The following is a 19,823-nucleotide window of genomic DNA, read 5'->3' as shown; positions in this document are numbered from 1 at the left end:
AAGGGGCTAATGTATAATTGTTGATAAAGGCTACAGTTCCACCTCAGTTCAGGTACAGCAGGTGTAGAAATTATAGATGGGTAGGTGATGTCAGCTTTAAGCCGAGTTTCCATTGAGGCCAGAACAGTAATGAAATTATCCACGATAACATGGTGTCAAGAAGAATGTAAGTGAATAAACTGCTGTGGCAAATTTCAGCACTGGGACAGTTGAGTGGCCTGGGAAGGAGACTTGGTAAGTTTAATCCTCCTTGGGTGCGATGATTGGACAGATCAGAGAGATTGGGGAAAGCAGGTGGTTGGTTTTGTGCTGTACGGAGGCCAGAGGGAAGCAGTGCACTGACCTTAAAAAAAGGATTCAGCATGTCTAGCTCCTTCTGTTCATTTTCACGTTCCCAACATTAGTGTTTCCCTGGTAACAACATTTTCTAACCTGAATTTCAGACATTGTGTTATATACACCATTAGTTTAGTTCTTTTACACATGAGAAAGGTAAGAAATAAACATTACAGGTGCTAGCATTAATTGTTATTATAGCAGCAGAACTGTTATGAACATATACTTAGTGGTTAGTTTGGCAAAATTGCTTTGCCCAAAGGATGAACAGGTGAGCAAGACTGCAGTAACAAAAGGCATCAACAGCTGCACTACAAGAGCAAGGGATGCAGGCTTAATGCTGTTTATCCCGGGTTCATCCGAATATCCTTCCTGTGCTATAAGGAAGGATATTTGGATGAATTGCCATTTCCTGGCCATATCAGTTGCTAGTTCAGAGTGTCTGTGGTAAAGTCTTGTGACCACGTTTTCTCCCTTTCTACATAATTGGCTAGAGGTGGTTTCAGGCTTGGGTAGATGAGAAGCAGTTCAAACAGCTATTAAGCTAAAGGAACTACTGTTTGTAACAAGACCCTTCATCTTTTTTCTTACTGTCTGAGTCAATACAGTTTTATAAAAGTGGATGAAAGCCAAGGTGAAAAATCTCCCAAAATTTGCTACGTGCATCAATGAATGCATTTGCAAATGGAACATTACCTGTGACTAAGGCAAATCCATCCCAGAGTTCATTTTCTGCTTGACCTTCTTAAAGACATCTTCCCATACCTGCATCCCCTGCCTTTAAAAGGTCTAAACCTTGTAATCTTAGGCTGATACTTCAGTGTGGTGCTGAGGGAATGTTGTACTCTCAAAACTGCTGTCTCTCAAGTAAGATGTTAGACTGAGGTAAATGCAAAAGGTCCCATTTCTCAAGGAAAAATAGAGCTCCTGAAGCATCCAAATCAATTATCCCTCAACCAGCATAATTTTCAAAATAAATACTTATCCTGTTGCTGTTTGTGTGTATGCTAGTTAGCTGTTGCACTTCCAGCAACACAGCGACCACTTAAAAAAAGTTCCTTATTAGCTGTAAGGAGTTTTGCCATTTCCTGAAGTCATGTGATATGAGAGTATGTACTTCCCCTTTTTAAACACTCTTCAGACGGCAGAGCAGAACTGAAGAGTTGAATTAGTCCACAAGAGCCTTCTCTTTGTGTTACACATGGCTTTTTCGTTAAATTTAGGGATCAGAAGAATGATATTGGCCTTAAGGGTGACTTGAGATCTGTAGTCTCAGCAACACAGTATTTCCAGGCTGTTTTTTATTTGGCTGCACCTCATGCTCATCCTGAAATCACACTGAAAGTTGACCGTGTAATTACTTTGGAAGTGTGGGTTGCATAATCTTTGCAGCTCCATTGGCTCCTTAGGACAAGTTCATTTTGCCAAGGAAAAAAATTTTACTACAAATCAACTACAACTCTTGTAAGGAATTTAGTTTTCCACTGTTACTAATTGATCCCAGCACTGATGCATAAGAATAGATTGCTTCCAAATGACATGCTTTGAAGTGAGGAGAGCTGTGTAGTTCAACACAGTAACTTTCAGACCAGCAAATAAATCTATTTGATAGTTAGCAGTCACACTTGTCACCTGCTCTCTTGTCATCATGGTTTGTACTTGGAGTTGACTGAGAAATGGAATGGTTTAAGATTTATTAGATATCAAAGTGCATTGTGATAAAGTGAGTATTCAATTAATGGAGTAAGCTTGTTTTGAGCAGACGTTCTTATTCCAATGGTCCTTGGCAGAGTATACAGTAACTATTAACATGTTCTTTCCCAGCACACAATGCAGCGCCATCTGGTGAATTTATGAGTGAGAGAAACAATAAGAAAAGCAAGATTTATCAAATCAGAAAGATTCTTCCAGGCAAACGTTCACTTCTGTGAATCATAGTGGTTAGGATTCTCAACATCAGATACGTCAACTGTTGATTTTTCAGATTTTGTTCACAGATCAGAATGCTGGCTTTTTAGTGGAAGTTGAGAAGTGCTGGGCTGATTTCAGCATCAGGTGGGGCATATTTCAAGGTGCTCCAACTCAAGGTTCAGATTTTTGATTTATTCAGCTATTTTCAGCTGTTTGGATGATGTCTAAAGAGATTTAAAGAACACTAAGCTTTCAATTACAAAGGAATTTGGTAAAAGCACCAGTCCTGAATGGCTGACCCTTTTATTTTGACACTCCGATCCCGAGAACGGATGCTGCTGCCAAGGATCTAACTCTGCAAGAATTTTATATGTTTTAATAGGATCACCTCTCATTCTTCTAAATTCAGCCCATTTTGCTTAATCTCCTCTTATAGGATAAACCCACCATCCGAGGGATCTATCTGGTGAACCTTCACTGCATTCTCTCCACTGCAAGCATATCCTTCCGTAGGTAGAGAAGGGACTTGTGCACAATATTCCAGATGCAGACTCCCCGAGATCCTAAACAATTACAATAATACACTCAGATCTTCTTACAGTAAAGACCAAAGTACTATTTACCTTCTAAATAGCTTTTTTGAATGTTCTTCTCAAATTGCTTGCTGTACCTGTATGTTAATTTGGAACAATTCATATACAAGGACACCCTGGTCCCTCCAACAAGAAAGATTCTCCCCACCTGCCTTTAACAGTTAGTGGTATTCCAATCGCTGAGTCACCCTCCATCAGTAATTGGGGTATCACCATTGACCAGAAACTCATTTGAACTAATTACATAAATACCATAGCTACAAGAGCAGATCTGTGACAGAATATACTGTGGTGATTGACCTGACACCCCAATGCCTTTCCACCGTCTACAAGACACAAGTCCGTAGCCTGATGGAATGCTTTCCACTTAACTGGATTTAATGCAGTTCTAACAATTCCCAAGAAGCTCAGCCGTCATCTGGGAAAAAGCAACCCATTTGATTGTTACCATCACAGTGGCTGCAGTGTGTGCCATCGGCAGTTATTCACCAGGCTACCCTGACAGCACTTCCCAAACCTATGAACTATACTACCATGAAGAACAAGAGCAGCAAGTGTATGGGAACACCATTATTTGCAGGTTCCCCTCCAAGTCTCACATCATTCTGACATGGAAATATATTGCTGTTCCTTCATTGTCATTGAATGTAAATCCTGGAACTCCCTACCCAAGAGCATGTTCACCGGCAGCACTCCACTAGTGATAGCCTCCCAAACTGAAACATGATCAGTCTATTCCTTTTTAATAATTTCTTGCATGACAGTCTATTGAAGGCCTTTTGAAAGTCTAAAAACATGACATACACTGGTTCACCTTTATGTATTTTGCTAGTTACAACATCAAAAAACTATAAATGTGTGTCTATAAATTTGTCTATAAACTATAAATTTGTAAAACATGATAAATTCATCTTCACTTTAACCAATTATATTGTTATTCTCCAAGTACCCTGGTAGCATTTCATCCATGATATGTTCCACCATTTTCCCTACTACTGATGTTAGGCGAATGGATCAGTAGCTCCTCCTTTTCTCTCTTCCTCCTTTCATAAATAGTGGGGTTATCTTTGCCATCATTCAAGAATCTGTGGAATTTTGGACGTTGAAATGCACCCACTATCTCTCTACCCAACTCCTTCAAACCCCTAGATGGAGATCCTGGTGAATTATCACCTTCCAGCCCCATTCATTTCTCAAGTTGTTATTTTGATATATGCTGATTTCTTTCAACTCATTCATTCTAAACCTGTTGTTCTCCATTATTTCTGGGAAGTCTTCTATCTTCAATGAAGAGAGATACTAAATATTTGTTTGATTTCTCTGTCATTTCCTTATTTCCCAATATAATTTTTCTTGTCTCAATTTCCAAGGGACCCACCCTAACTTCAACTAATCTTTTCCTTTTTATAAGGCTACAACATTCATCATGGTTGCTATCTGGAATGCACTGCCAGAGGGGGTGGTGGAATTAGATACAATTTCTACGTTTATGAGGCATTTGGACAGGCATAAGCAAGGCATAAAAAGATATGGATCTAATGTGAGCAAATGGGATTTGTACAGATGGGCAAAAAGGTTGGCATAGACATGGGAGACTGAGGCATCCATTTTTGTGCTGTTCAACTCTATGACTCTAAGTATTTCAGGAGCAAGAGGGTAGCCAGGGAGAGAGTGGGTCCCCTTAGAGACAAAAGAGGTAACCTATCTGTGGAGCCAGGCAATGTGGGTAAGGTACTAAATGAATACTTCTCATCTGTATTCCCCAAGGAGAAGGACATGGAAGATGGTGAGTTCGGGGAGGGATACATGGATAAGCTGGAGCAGGTTGGTATTGAGAAGGAAGAGGCGTTAGCTGCATGGGATGCACGAGGGTTGCTAAATCCCCAGGACCAGATGAGATCTGTCCCACATTGCTATGGGAAGCAATCAAGGAGATAGTTGGCGACCTGACAGAGATTGTTACATCTTCGTTAGCCACAGATGAGGTGACGGAAGACTGGAGGACACCTATTGTTGTTCCTTCCTTTAATAGGGACAGCAAGGATAAGCCAGGTAACTACAGACCGGTGAGTCTTGCATCAGTCCTAAGGGATAGGATTTATGTACATTTTGAAATGCAGAAACTGATCAGGGATGGTCAGCATGGCTTTGTGTGGGAGAAATAGAGGGCTCACTAATTTGATTGAGTTTTTTGAGGAGGTAACTATGAAAATTGGTGAAGGCAGGGCAGTAGACGTTGTCTATATAGACTTTAGTAAGGCATTTGACATTGTCTTGCATGATTAAGGCACAAGGGATCCAAGGTGATCTGGCTAATCTGGATCCAAAATTGGCTTTGTGATAGGAGGCAGATGGTAGTAATGGAAGGATGCTTTTCTGTTTAGAAGACTGTGACCAGTGGTGTACCACAGGGATCAGTAATGGGACCCTTGTTGTTTGTGATATATATTAATAACTTGGATGTGAATGTGGAAGATATGATTAATAAGTTTGCAGATGACACAAAAGTCGGTGGTATAGTGGATAGCAGGGAATGTTTGTCCAAGGCTACAGCAGGATACAGATCGGATGGAAAATTGGGTGAAGTGTTAGCAGAAGGAATTTAATCGCAACAAGTGCAAGGTGATGCATTTTGGGAAGTCAATAGGGATAGGAATATAAAGATAATGGTAGGGCACCAGGCAATGTTGATGAACAGGGAAACCTTGGGACTCAAGTCCATTATTCCCTGAAAGTGGCAACACGGGTGATAGGATGGTAAAGCAGGCATATGGCATTCTTGTCTTCATAGGCTGGGGTACAGAATATAAAAGTTGGGACATTGTGTTGTAACTTTATAAAAGATTGCTTAGGCTTCACTTGGAGTATTGTGAGCAGTTCTGATTGCCACACTATAGGAAGGATGTGGTTATGCTGGAGATGGTGCAGAGGAGGTTCACTAGGATGTTGCCTAGATTGGAGGACATTAGAAATCAGATCGGCCGGGTTTGTTTTCCCTGGAGCAAAGGAGGCTGAGGGGTGATCTGAAAAAGGTATATAATATTATGAGAAGCAGAAATAGGGTAGATAGAATCCTTTACCCACTGCAGGGGTGTCAGAAAACAAGAGTATGTAGGTTTAAGGTGTGATGAAGGAGTTTTAAAAGGGATTTGAGGGGTAACTTTTTTTTTACACAGTGTAGTTGATATCTGGAACTCGCTCCTAGAGGAGGTGTTGGAATCGGATACAATCACTACAGTGAAGAGATGTGTAGATAGGCAGTTAAATAAGCAAAGAAAGATAAGGACCTAATATGGACAAATGGGATTAGTGTACAGGCTGTCCCCGGGTTAAGAACACCTGACATGGATAACCCCTACATATGAAAGAGCTCCCATAATATTACTAAATTCAGAAGTTCAGCATATATACATATGTTTGTTCCTATGAAAGGCAGAACTATTTTCCTCTCTCACTCCACTTATATGCTTCAGATGCCATCCATTCCAATGTTGTGGGGGTGTGGTTACCACACCAAGTGATTTTTTTTGTATTTTCTGACTTAAGGACAAAATCAACTTCTGGACGTCTATACTACAGAGCCTGTTCATTACCCGGGGATGACTGGTAGATGGGCAAAAAGGTTTGTCGTGGACGTGGTGGGCCAAAGAGCCCATTTCTGTGCCGTCCAACTCTATGACTCTATAATAGTTTGTTTTTATGTTTCTTGCTAGACTACTCCTGTATTATACTTTCTCTTTCTTTACCACTGCCTTGCATCCTCAGCTGAATTCATAAATGTTCCCAATTTGCAGAGTTACTACTTTTTTTGGCATCATTATGCACTTTTTCCTTTGATCTAATATAATGTTTAAGTTCTTGTAATAGTCACAGCTGGGCCACTTCTCCCTTTTTTTTACCCTGTAAGGATAGATTTTATTTATAAATTATATGTGAATTCTTTAAATGTTAGCTATCACTTGTTTACTATCAATACCTTTAATTCTAGTTTCCCAATCTATAATAGCCAGCTCGAACCTCATGCCTTCATAGCTTTATTTAGATTTAGGACAATGGTTTCAGATTGAGCTGAGTCATTTTTAATTTTTATATAAAGTTCATTCATATTTTCATCATTGTTTCCTGAAGACCCTCAGCTACATGATCATCAGTTCATCCTTTCAACATTTTTAACTGTAGGACATTAAAATACCCTGATTTCTCAACATCCTGATAAGAACATATGACAAAAGAACATAAGAAATGGTGGGAGTATGCTATTTCTCCATTTGAGCCTGTTCCGTCATTCATTAAGATCATGACTGATCTTCTACTGCAGCTCAATTTCCCATCACTACCCCCATATCCCTTGATTTCATGCATTGAATTCTCTGCTAATGTCAATTTGAAGGTGGCTCAGGTAATAATCTGGAGATTATTACCCTTGTGGTTATACTTTTCAATTTGAGCCCACATACTCTTATTCCTTGGCAGAACCTACTTTATTCTGTCTATGTGTTGGTTCCCACGTGGACCATGACAATTGGATCTTTCCCCTCCCTTTGCAAGTTCCTCTCCAGCCTCAAGGAAATGTCCTGAACCCAGGCCCCAAGCAGGCCACACAGCTCGTGGCTCCATGGAACAGTTTCTATCCCCTGAACTATACTGCTTGTTCTTATTTTTGCATTCCTTTTCATTCTCTGTACTTGAATGCCCTCTTGTATCACAGACTGATGATACAGTCAGTTTGTTTGTCCATCCTGCAGTCGCTTCTTTCATCTATGCAGGTGTCAGAACCTCATAGCTACTGGACAAGAGCAAGGGCTGCATCTCCTCCAACACTACATTCTGGATCATAGTCATACTCTGACCAATTCTACCATAGTGAATCCAAGGACTATGACTGCTTCCTGGAGCAAATGATCCAGTTAATTTTCCTTTTCTCTGATAGATCGCTGCATCTGAAACTGAGAATCCATCTTATTAACTTTGAGCTGAAGTTCCTTGAGCTGTAGACATTGCAGATGTGGTTGCTGTGGGTCCCAATGGGTTCCATCAACTCCCACGTACTGCAGCTTCAACATATTACCTGCCTAGCTGTACTTTAAATGATTTCTCTATTTAATTTAATCAATGCACTTAGTTCTGTCACCATTGCTCGAACTTCACTGAAGTTCCTTATTCACTAAAGTCCTCGCTCTCCCTAGAGTAGGACAAAATCCTGGTCCATTGTTTCAGATGAGAGCAGTGCAAGCAGTCTCTAGTTTTCTGGAGTTGTTGCATTGATGTTGTTAAAACAGCAATGTTGGACCACCTCCTCATTTGGCAGCCCATCCAACTTACTTGCTCTTGGGTCCCAGAGGTTTCATCATGTTTATTCAATTCCGCTAGGAAGGCAAACTTGTCTGATAGCACATAGATGGTGGCAATTCTCCATTGCCCCAGTGGGTTCCACCATTGAAACTGATGCCTGGGGATCTGATAATACTTCTTTAAACTAATGCTGATAGTCGGAACTTTTATTTGCACCATTTATCAGACCTTTATTTTAGTTGCTGGTTACTGGTTGGCTGCTCCTTATCTTAATCTTAAACGGAACAAGATCGATTTCCCTCTCTGTCCTTTACAGAATATTCCCTTTTTTGATTATTGATGCAGGTTGCAGTTTGAGTGACCTAGTAGGACAGTGAAAAACTCAGAATTCCACGACACATACCAGCATCATTTAAATTTGCACTAAAGGAAACATTCATCAGAGGCAATATTTTTTAGAGATCATTAACTTTCAATGACAAACCTTCAAACTCAGTTGTCATCATTGGCTCTCACAGAGCTGTCATCATTGTGACAAAGTTTAGAATTTTTGTATGACTGGTGGAATGCCAAAGTCCTCAAGACCCATTAAGTAATGAAAGACTGCGTTTTTAGGCTGAGGTGGAATGACAGGCAGCGCTGTGATTGATATTTGGCAGTTTTGCCCTTGCAAGGGGAAGCGGCAGTAGTGATATCAAACCCATTGCACCAAATTACCCCTCTTGTAGCCTGATTGTGACTGGTAACTGATGTTCTCACTAAACTGGTTCAATAGAACTTGTATTGGTGTCTGATAGAGAAGAATTGGTGAAAATGGACTTTAATGTGAGGGAGGAAAGAATGGATCAGTGAAACTTCCTAACACTAATGGGGAGCTTGGCCAGGAATTTCTTTATATGGTTGAAGAAATTTTGGTTTTAAGATAAGATATCTTTATTAGTCACATGTACATCAAAACACAGTGAAATGCATCTTTTGCGTAGAGTGTTCTGGGGGCAGCCCGCAAGTGTCGGCACGCTTCCAGCCCCGACATAGCATGTCCACAATTTCCTAACCTGTACGTCTTTGGAACGTGGGAGGAAACCCACGCAGGCACGAGGAGAACAAACAAACTCCTTACAGACAGCGGCCGGAATTGCAAGCTATTTACTTCTGTTACTATTTGTATTTGTTTCCTTGTGGTCATCAGTTGTTCCTCTCCAAAAGGAAACCGCAATGAATTGGTCTGAGGGAGAATATTCCTTTTCGTAATGCCTTTATTTGGAGCCACATGGGATTAGTATTGCCCATCTTCACTTGTTCCAGCCCACTTGACAAAACATTGAATCACTCCCGAGGATCTCTATCTGCACTCACCCCTCCCTCTCACCTCTCCCTCTCACCTCTTTATACTAGCTATCTTTCCTCTACACTCTCAGTCCTGATGCAGGGTCTCCACCTGAAACATTGAACATCTCTTTGCCTCCACAGATGCTGCTTAACCCACTGAGTTCCTCCAGCAGTTTGTTTTTTGCTCCATATACCAGCATCTGCAGTCTCTTGTGTCTCAATAGATTAGTCCTTTGGAACACTAAACATTGCTGATCTCCAGTCATTTCCACTCTGAGTCTCCCTCTCAGTGTATTTAAGGACTTGATACACTGCTGAAACAGAAATGAGCACATGTTCAGAGTTTTATCCATCTGAAGCATCATTCTCATAGTAAAATTATTCTACAGCTTTATTAGATCTGGAATAAGAAAGTTTGCTGACATCTTGAGCATCCAGTACCTGTGTGCCATTGCCTGTATTAGTGGGAAGTCATTGTAGGTACAATACTTGACTAGTGTGTTTTTAACCCAGATACAGAGTCTTGGAACTGTCTATTACCAACTCCATAATGGGTTAACTAGCTGCTTTGATGGTTTCAGTTTTCACTCTATAATTCATATTGCTCAGATCAGTCTGCTGATGGCTTGGGGACAGAATCTGTAACTGGAGGAGGCCTTTATGCAAAGGAAAATGGCAAATGTATTTGAAGTTTGCTTCTGATCTTGATTTGACTGATTTACTTTGTCATCAGTTTTTTTAAAACTTTGGTCTTTTTAAAGTTTGCAATTTTTTTAACTCCTTCTGATATTCTCACAAGGATGTTTCTTGATTTTGTTTAAACAGAAAGCACAAACAGCTACTCAAATATAATCACAATTTAATTCCATCCTGGATTCACTTTGTTAAAGCTGTATTTGGTGTGGTGAAATAGTTATAGATTTTTGTCTCTATGACTACAGTGTCAAATCAAAAATTCCTTTTTTGCATTTTTTAGATGGAGAAGGTTGAGGCAGATCTGAGTAGATCAAAATCTGTCCGAGAGAAGCAATCAAAAGAATTCTCTTGGCAGTTGGAGGAACTCAAGCAGCAATATGAACAACAGGTATATATAATCAGATGCATTTTTACTTTTATGGAAACATTGATTGCTGTATTTTCAGCAAGTGTTTTGAATAATTTTGGTTCATTAAAGGTTCAGTGTAAAACAGAAGTGATTTTGGTGTGTCACATTTTCTTTACTTATACTCATTATGCCAGCATTCTTGGGAATCAAGAATATTAGGATTCAAATGAACAGTGTGTTGTAGAGTGGCCAGAAACACTGCATTCAGTAGGGCTTGAGGGAAAAAAAAGATGGCAGCCACCATCTTGTTGCCATATAAGGAAGATGCCTGGGGAAGACTAAAAGGAAGAACGCAATAAAGAAGTGCAGATCATTACCTGTGTGTCCAGGCTAATCATTACACTGCTCATAGAAAAGTAGAGGGAATCCACCATCCTGTAGATTACAGAGCAAGCCAGCAAGGGAGACAAATTCTGTGCATCATGATAGGTGAAGAAAATGGAAGAAGAGTTTGTGGCTCACCCTCCTTTAGTGCACAGTGGTGAATGTGGGATGAGGAGGGGGGGAGGGTGTGAGAGTGGAGAAAAAGGAAGAAGATGAGATGCAATTTTACGTAGTAGAATATAAATTAGAAATTTATGTATTATTAATTAACAGTAGCTATTAATGCCCTTCTAGTTTATCTGCATTGTTGTAAACTGGGAGACAGTTTTGCTTTAAAATTACAAGCGCTTGTTCCCCTTCACTGACACAAACAAAAATCCGAATCTCAAAGCATTCGATGCCATTGCTTTTCCCTTTGTCTTGTACTGTGGGCTTATTCCCTCTTTAATTTTTTAAGCATTTTTCCTTTCTAAAATAATAAATAATTGAAATATGTGGAATCAAGTTGTGAATGTAAGCAGTATTGTATCGGTTCTGTAAAGGGCAATGAAAACTAAACTGATGAATATTAGAGTAGGGCTCCACAATGCGGGTGTGTAATGTAGGGATACACTCGTAAAGTCGCGGTAAAACAGCAAATCTTGACTTTATTGTTTGCGTGCAGAGGGGAGGGAGGCAAAGCATTACCATTTTCAAGACTGAGTGTTTTTGGTTAAATGTGTAAAGAAAGCTGGCCTTGGAGTAGAATTTATTAATTGGTTTCAGTTTGAAAGTTGCCTAAGGGTTAAGTGCTCTTAGAATGCCCTGCGCATGTAGAAGCATTTGAGACTGATCTAGCCATCAGCTGTTAGACAAGAGAATGTCTGTGCTTAAAACGAGCTTATATCTTTTGGTCCGAACGCCATCTCGACGAAAATCAACCAAAACTGAAGAAAAATGTAAGTGACTGCTCCTAGCAGCTGTGTGGCCTGGCATTTGCTGGAAATCTGGCATCCTGCAGGCCCCTATTCATCACCTGCTTCAAAGCCAGCCTAGCTGCCTATAGTCAGAAGGCCAGGTAGGGTGCCATTGTGCACAGTCTGGGAGGATTAGTATCACAGCAGTAGAGAGTAGGCCTCGGTTTCATACTACCATTCAAACCTAGTGAGAAGAGCTGAGGATTGGCCAAGGTCACAGTATCCAGCTTGGTAGGGACTGAGAACAGAATATTGGGGAATAGACTGCTTTATGTGTAATCATAGCGAGCCACCAGCACAGCAGGCGTCCTGCTGAACACGTAAGTCTGTTTATTTCAGAATCACGTAGCTGACAGCGAGATAATGCTCCGGCTTTCATGTAAAAACGACTGTAAATTGGTTGATTTTGTCTGCATGGAATTGGAACTGTAGAATCCCGTAACCTGCTGATTTTTCCACAAAAACAAAATCCGAATTCCATTCTGTACAGATTTAAGGGAAAAAAAACCTTTGTGCGTCTTTTCATTGAAACGTCATTTCTGATTTGAATAGCTGCAGAAATCGGCATCTTATGGTTCACATAGTAAAGATTAGGTTTTACAGTTTTATAGGAATAAGGTGTTGGGCCAGTTATTCCTATAACGAAGAAAAGCACAAATAAATGTAATCATGACCTCTGCAAAAGATATTGATGGATTTATTGTTTCTCTGCTCAATTTGTAAAAGTAGGCTGGGAGGGGTGGTGTGGATTGAGCACCCGGCGTACAATGAGCAAATTCAATTGAGCTATAACACCTACAGAAGGTTCTGAGCACAATGACGTAGAAATTTTGTTTTGCATTGGGGTAAGAAAAGAAAATTTTTGACACATTGATCAATTTAAGAGGAATTAGGAGGGGGGAAATGCAGCAGAAGAATTGTTGTCATGGTAACAGTGATGTGGTATTGATGAACAGTACTCTTCCTCATCCAATCAGATAGTCGAATTGAAGCTGGAGCATGAGCAGGAGAAGACGCACCTATTCCAGCAACACAACGCGGAAAAAGACAGCCTGGTCCGAGAGCACGAACGTGAGATAGATAACTTGGAGAAACAGCTTCGCGCCGCCATAGTAGAACATGAAAACCAGACTCAGCAATGGAGGAAGCGAGACTCGCAGGTGAAAATGGCTGACATGGTTTTTTTTGTTTATTTTGCTAAATAAACAGAAATCTTATTTTGAATGTTTGCAAGTGATACAATACGTTTTTGGGAACATTGGAGTTGTATGCCTGATCGCCGATTTAGTGAGGGGCGTGCAGCCCTTCGCGTACAAGTCTTCTATTGCCAGATAGGGATAAATAAAGCTTAATCTGCAGAAACGGCAGGTTGCCAGCTTTAAAATGTCCCCTGATGCGACACAATTTGGCCTTTCACTTTCACCTGGAGTCACGGTTCCATTACTTCAAATTTCTTCTGTAAACTGGGAATCGCATTCGGTCTTTGTGATGCGTGTAAGTCAAATGTTCGCATTTTATCGTTTATTTTTATTTTGCACAGTGGGAAGCCTCACATCATTTTTATTCCCACCACTCCCTCCCCAAAATCCCTCATTTTTGCACTACTGGATGTCCTGTCTGTGAGCGTTCTTGAATTTGTGAGGTTTAGACACTCTGCTCTCCCCCTAGAGGTTTTTTTGTTGTTTTTTTCCCCAATCCTTGAACTTAACAATCACTGTTGGAAGCCACTTGACAGAATAACCCCCAGCTGTGGACACATTTGAATCATCAAACTTACGGATGAAATGTGCATTGTCAGCATGGAAAATGATTTAGATTAGTTCTGAGCTTTTTTTATAAAAAAAACTTTCAAATGCGTTGTGTTTTTGAGCTGTAAACCCAAACTCTATCAGCAGGAAGGAAAGAGGCCTGTTTGAAACCACAGCAGAAAGATTAAGGGAATGTGGTGAGATAAAACCCGATGTCTGCATCACCAGCAAGTACGGTAAAACTGGCACAAAAAAAATCTGGAAATGATATTAGGATTTTGGGCTGATGTTTGAAGGATATTTATTTCAAGAATTCAAGTCAAAGAAGCACAAATGAACGTGTCAAATGCATCCTAAAATATTTTAATATTCCCATAATCATTGAATCCATTACCACAGAAAAGCAATAAAACCAGGTTTAAGTCATTCAACGACCTAAAATGTGGACAATAAGGTTGCTTTGTTTTGATCAGCAATAATGAATTGGCGCTCTTAAAATGGTGCCTGTTCATTCTACATGAAGGTAACTATACTGCATGGTACGTTATCTTAATATTTCAAATGGAAGTTCATTTTAGAAGAAAAAAATGAAAGGAGCCTTCATTTTATGACCCACGATCGTTCAATATAGAACACGGGCATGCAACAGATTTCAACAAAAGGATAAAACCCAGGAGCCGTGCTGAGCAATTGCTTTGCGTGTGCAGAGAGACATGAAGCTGGTGAAGAGTCTTGGGTTCCGTAATCATTTTCCCGTGATAGCTCTCTCAATTGATTTTTTGCATGCAACTTATTTTGTTTATTCAGCATTTTAAGGAATATGATTTCTCAAAGAACCATGCCTTTATTTTGAAAATCACTACAGCACGTGAGTGGATTTTTTCTAATAATTTTTGCTCGCATCATTTAAGCTTAGTAAGCCATTGGATCTGTCCATTCCAGTCTAAGATAGTCCAATAGAATTGGTGACATTCAACATTTGTAAATAAACCGTTTTGAAAAGGTTGAACACCTCCCAAGTCATCTCTCTCATCAACCCCGCTCCCAAAAAATGCCCCCTTCAGTATTTGTGGGCAGGGGTCGAAAACAGGGGTGAAATGTTGGAGAAATTAATAGAATTTGAGGTGTATTGAGTAAAATATTGAGCAAAGTATACTTTGAGTGAAGTAATTTATGAACTGTTAAAGAAATTAAATTGTTATTTGGAAAAGCAATCTTATAAAGGGAACATGGTGTGAAGCCAAGTCATTTCATTTGGAAACCACCTCCCAGAAGTCACCAATAAATGGTTTAGGAAAAATATGTAAAATTTATTAATAGGAAATTCTATTCCATTCTATCTGTGAACCGATGGTCATTATTGCCTGGGATTGCATCTCATCCCTTTCTTGGCTGAATGAAGCTAGCGGAGCTGAAGTAAAGGAGGTGTTGTTTCCAGAGTGTGCAAAAGCTATTAGCTTTTGGTTTTGTCTTGCCTCACCATAAGAAAAAATAATTGTTCATTACCTAATATGATTTAATTTAATCCTATTAAAACACTGTATTGTTTAATTCAAGTAAGCATATGTATAAAAGAAATCATGGTTACTTCTGTTTGCCCCCAGGAATTGAATGGTATGAAGAAATCATTCAGAAATCCAGTATTTATAGTGTCTAATTGAATATTCAGTTATTATCTAAAACTTAGGTGAGTGACAAAGGATGACCTCAATTGGTTCAGCTTAATTGAAGAATACCACGATGATGTCCTGGCACTTTTATTTAAGAAGAATTTGAAAATAAAGGGGGAAAATGCTAAAGGTGGTATTGAAAAGCAGTAATGAACTGAGTAACTTGCTAGTTGTTTGTTACGGCTAAAGGTTTAATGTTGCTTGACTTTCAACATTGTTAGTAAATGGTTTTGAAAAGAAAAAAATTCCAGGTGCTGGAAATCTGAAACAAAAGCAGAAAATGCTGGGAATACTCAGCAGATCAGGCAGCTTCTGTGGAGAGATAAGCAGATTTACTTTAGAAATCGGTTTTGTCTTCCAGTTTTATGTATTTCCAGTCTGTCATGACAAATGTGTAATTGTCTTTGCTCATATTGGTGTGGAACAATCTAAATTTAACTTTTTAAGTATTATGGTGAATGAGAGGAGGTATTACTCCACAGACATTTATTTCATGACATGTTCTTCATTTCATATTGGTCGTTTGAGCAGATGAAAGATGGTATCTTTACTATTTGCATGCTGTCAAGAAAGTTTAAACTGCTTTACTTTGTTGCTATCCTTGCTGGTTTGAACATCTGCTTTCAGTATATAAAAGTGAATCCCAGAGATTTTAAACTAGGATAACTTCACATCAAATAATCATCCTGACCTGCAGCTGGAACACGATTGATTCAATTTTCAGAGAAAAGTGCTGATCCTTTTAAATTCAAACCAAATATTATTTGGGATTGTGATTACTTGAAAATCATGAAGGTAACTTGATTTAATTAAAATGAATGTTCCAGAAATAAAAGCTGAAAATTCTAGATATAGTCAGCAAGTCAGATAGCATCTGTGGAGAGAGAATGTTTCAGGCTGGTGACCATTTAACAGTTCTGTTGAAAAATCATCAACCTCAAGCTTTGCCTCTTTCTCTCTCCCCGTATACTGCAAGAAGTGCTGACTACTTACAACATTTTCAGTTTTTATTTCAGATTTCCAACAAGTGTTGTGTTTTGGTTACGTATTTTCCATAGTGTGAGGCTGGAGAGGCTGTATCTGTGTTTGAATTTTGTAACAGTCCCCCAGCTATAGCATAGAACGCATTAGGGTAAGCAGTTACCAAGTTGAAACAGGGCAAGTAGGAGCAAGGTGAATAGCAAAAAAGATACATGGACAAGCATGACATAGCTCCAAAATATTCAATATCAGTGTCAATAATTGAGAAAAGCAAATGCATGATGACATGAGTTCCTGAGCAACACTTCTTGACTCTGCAAGATGTTCAGGCACCACTGCTTAGATCTCCTAAAGAAGAGGGGAAAGTATGAAGTGCAGCAACCTGCTGATCCTACACTGGCTTTGTTGGTCTGTGACACACCCAGGAGACTTTGTCTCTCTGAGGCAGTCATCAGCACATGGATTATGAAGGCTCATTCCATCAACTTTTGAGCATGATAGACTGTCCCCATCAGAGATAACAATAGAACTGCAAAATATTCATTTTAGAACAACCATTTTTATCACCTGGTAATGCCATGTTTTGTTCAGTTGATCACATACGTAACAGTGCACTTGAAACAGCACCAGCAAGAAATTTCCAAATGGCAGAAGAAATATTGTTCATCCTTGTAGTTACTGTTAAGCAGCATTCTTTGATAATCAGAAAAATGAACCATGGGCTCTTTTGTTAATAACATCTGAATTTCAATATTCTGTCGTGCCTAATGACAGCTTCACAAGGAGAATGGAAAATTGCATCCAAATCTTGCTTATATCACATGATCTGCACTATGACTTGGGCTACCCTGCTCCCTTAAGTCCAAAATGTTTTTCCCCTCGAAGTTTCTGGAAGTGCAAGCTAATGATAGCGTGGCAAGAGCATTTGGGACCTTGGTGAATATCGACTGCAGCATGCTGTGGAATTGAAGGAGTGAGAAGGAAAGAAATGAACAACGTACAGAAGAGAGGAAAAGCAACTTTAGATTAAGAGAGAAGAAATAGACAAAGGAAAACCAAGCCACAGTGTTAAATATTTGATTCTTTTATTCATCCAAGAATGAGACAATTTAACTGGTTCCCTTTCTGGATCATGAAAGTTGCATTAAAAAAATATTATCAGCTTGTTAAAAGGATTCTTACCTTGTGGAGTGCCAGCTCTATTTTTGTGGTGACTTTAGTGGGCAATTAACATGAAGATGCTGCAGGTTCCTAAAAGTGGCATGAATGTTGAAGGCAAAATGCTATTTATGCAAAGCAATAAATGCAACATCCAGATCTTGCATAGTGAACAAATAAAATATTGTCTGCAGTTAGGGTGCTGGGAGCAGGGGGGCTCTTTGTCTCCCCTGATGGTTGGTTTGGAAATCACAGAAACAAAATACATCATGGTTGACATACCACAGCATGGACAAAGCATAATGAAAATAGAAAATACTGGAAATACTCAACTGGTCGGGTGGTATCTGTGGAAAAAGAACATAGTCTCAGGTCAAATACTATTCCTTAGAAGGATCTGATGCTGTACCATCGAAGAGTCTTTGACCTGAAATGCTAACTGTTTCTCTTTTCACAGATGCTGCCTGACCTGCTGAGAGCTTCCAGCAATTTCTGCTTTTATTTCATATTTCCAGCATTTGTGGTTTTTTGACTTTCTGTCATTTTAGGAAGCGCATCCAGAAGGTGGGAGAGCCAATTGTCAGTACACCAAAAACCATATGTGCACGATCTGGCACACTTGCATGACAATGACTGTTAGAAGCTGGTTCTGTAACTTCCAGGTCAGCAGGTAATTACACAGTAGAGGCTAAAAATCAAAGATGCTAGAAATATAAAATAAAAACAGATTCCAATGAAGAGTCTTCAACTTGAATGTTAACCTTATTTCTCCTTCCACAGATGCTGCCTGACCTGATGTGTTATTCCAGCATTTTTGCTTTTATACAATAGGACATCATTAGCAGAAAGGATGATCAATGTTTTTTTCTCAGCCTTGTTACTGTCTGGAATCGCAATGATCTGCAATATAAGCAGACTTGCTGCATACATTTTTATTAAATGGATTATGTAATTCATGTTGGTCACACTTATTTTCTCTCCTGTTGAATACAAACGGCAGCATAAGATACCTGCCAATATCATCATGCTCTTAGATTTCTCAAAGTGGCAGAGCCTTTGATGGCAGTTCTATAACCATCCTACAGTGACTGCCCTGTGGTATTAGGTAATCTTGAATTCTGCCAGTAGATTATGTAAAGTGAATGTACATGTAAATCCTTCGAGGGTACTATGGTTGTAATTTGTAAATTGCAACTCAAATATAATCCGCAGAGTTTCTGTATGATGAGCAAAGAGAGAGCTAGATGGATATTTGCTGTTCATGGTATGGTAAATGGAATATTGGATAACATTGTTTTGGCAGCCTCTTTATATGTGCCATCTGATTCAACTTCTCTTCAGGTTCCGATGGGTAGTGTACACAGTATTAACCGTGGCTGACACCTCTTGCTGAGAATGATGTACTGCTGTCCTCAGAAGGCGTACCCTGAATTGTCATTCTGAAAAACTCCAGTTGCTTTATGGAGGAACACCTCCATTTAGCTAACGACAAAACAAAGGATTTTGGTGACTGCTGCTTTATAGTCTAACCACAGATTCTTGTTTCCTGCTTCCATGTTTATTTTCCCAGACTCTCACTTTGTATCAGATGCTTGCTGTGAGGAATTTGATGTAGGATCTGCCAAACACCCAAGCAAGTGACAAATGTTAATCCTAAAATACACCTTCAAATCCTGTGAAGAATAAGGAAGGGGCAGGAATACTGCTCAGAATTGCCATAATGCTGATGCTACGAACAAGTGGTTTGATTTGTAGGTGTGAAATAGTGACTTGCTAATGGAAGGTAATCAGAGTTCTATGTTAGAAGTGAGATACAAAGACAAATTTTACCAGTGGGATGACTGCATCTCATTTGTTACTATGACAACTTGGAGTTATCAATTATAATTCCATGAATTATGCATCTTTATAAATCTCTCCCTGTTGTTACATAAGGAATTGTGAAGTTTTTATTGGCCATATTCACAAATGTGTAAAGGCATTTGTGTGACTCTCTGTTGAATAAATACCTTCTTTTATCAGAATAAGTAGAAAAACCCCTCTTGCTTAAAGGTGAATGACATTGGGTCATGAGAATGTAATTATAATGATGGCTATTACTGAATTATCTGTGAATTTATTTAATATGGTTCAATACTGTGGGCAGAATCGAATCTAATGAGCGTCACAATATGCACGGATGCTCCTCTCCTTATGAGTTTGTAGATGGATCAAACAGCTAAATGTTTATTGGTTTTCCTAGGTATTTTCAGGTCAAAAATAATATTATCATATCAGTTTTCTCTGAATTTCCAAACAGCAGTGTGAAGTAGTGCATATTTCTAGCAGTATGGCTGACTGTATCAGTCATTACCAATGGAATTGTAAGTATTCTCCGCACTCACAGTTACAGACTTTTGTTTCAATCACAGACCTCTCTT

At 39.3% G+C, this 19,823-nt stretch overlaps 1 protein-coding gene across 5 annotated transcripts in view; it reads left to right on the top strand.

Moving 5' to 3' along the window:
* cep112 (centrosomal protein 112) overlaps nt 1-19,823 on the top strand; it is a 408,417-nt gene that overhangs the window by 238,185 nt on the left and 150,409 nt on the right. For all 5 annotated transcript variants that reach the window (XM_052032681.1, XM_052032683.1, XM_052032682.1 and 2 more), the window contains 2 exons: nt 10,438-10,545; nt 12,824-13,006. In XM_052032681.1, the coding sequence (XP_051888641.1) occupies nt 10,438-10,545; nt 12,824-13,006 (291 nt within the window). The remainder of the gene's footprint in view (nt 1-10,437; nt 10,546-12,823; nt 13,007-19,823) is intronic.

The sequence above is a fragment of the Pristis pectinata genome, chromosome 18, assembly GCF_009764475.1.
Source record: "Pristis pectinata isolate sPriPec2 chromosome 18, sPriPec2.1.pri, whole genome shotgun sequence".
In the NCBI taxonomy this organism is placed as follows: domain Eukaryota; kingdom Metazoa; phylum Chordata; class Chondrichthyes; order Rhinopristiformes; family Pristidae; genus Pristis; species Pristis pectinata.
Note: the sequence above shows the minus strand (reverse complement) of the source record. Positions and strands in the feature narration are given on the sequence as shown.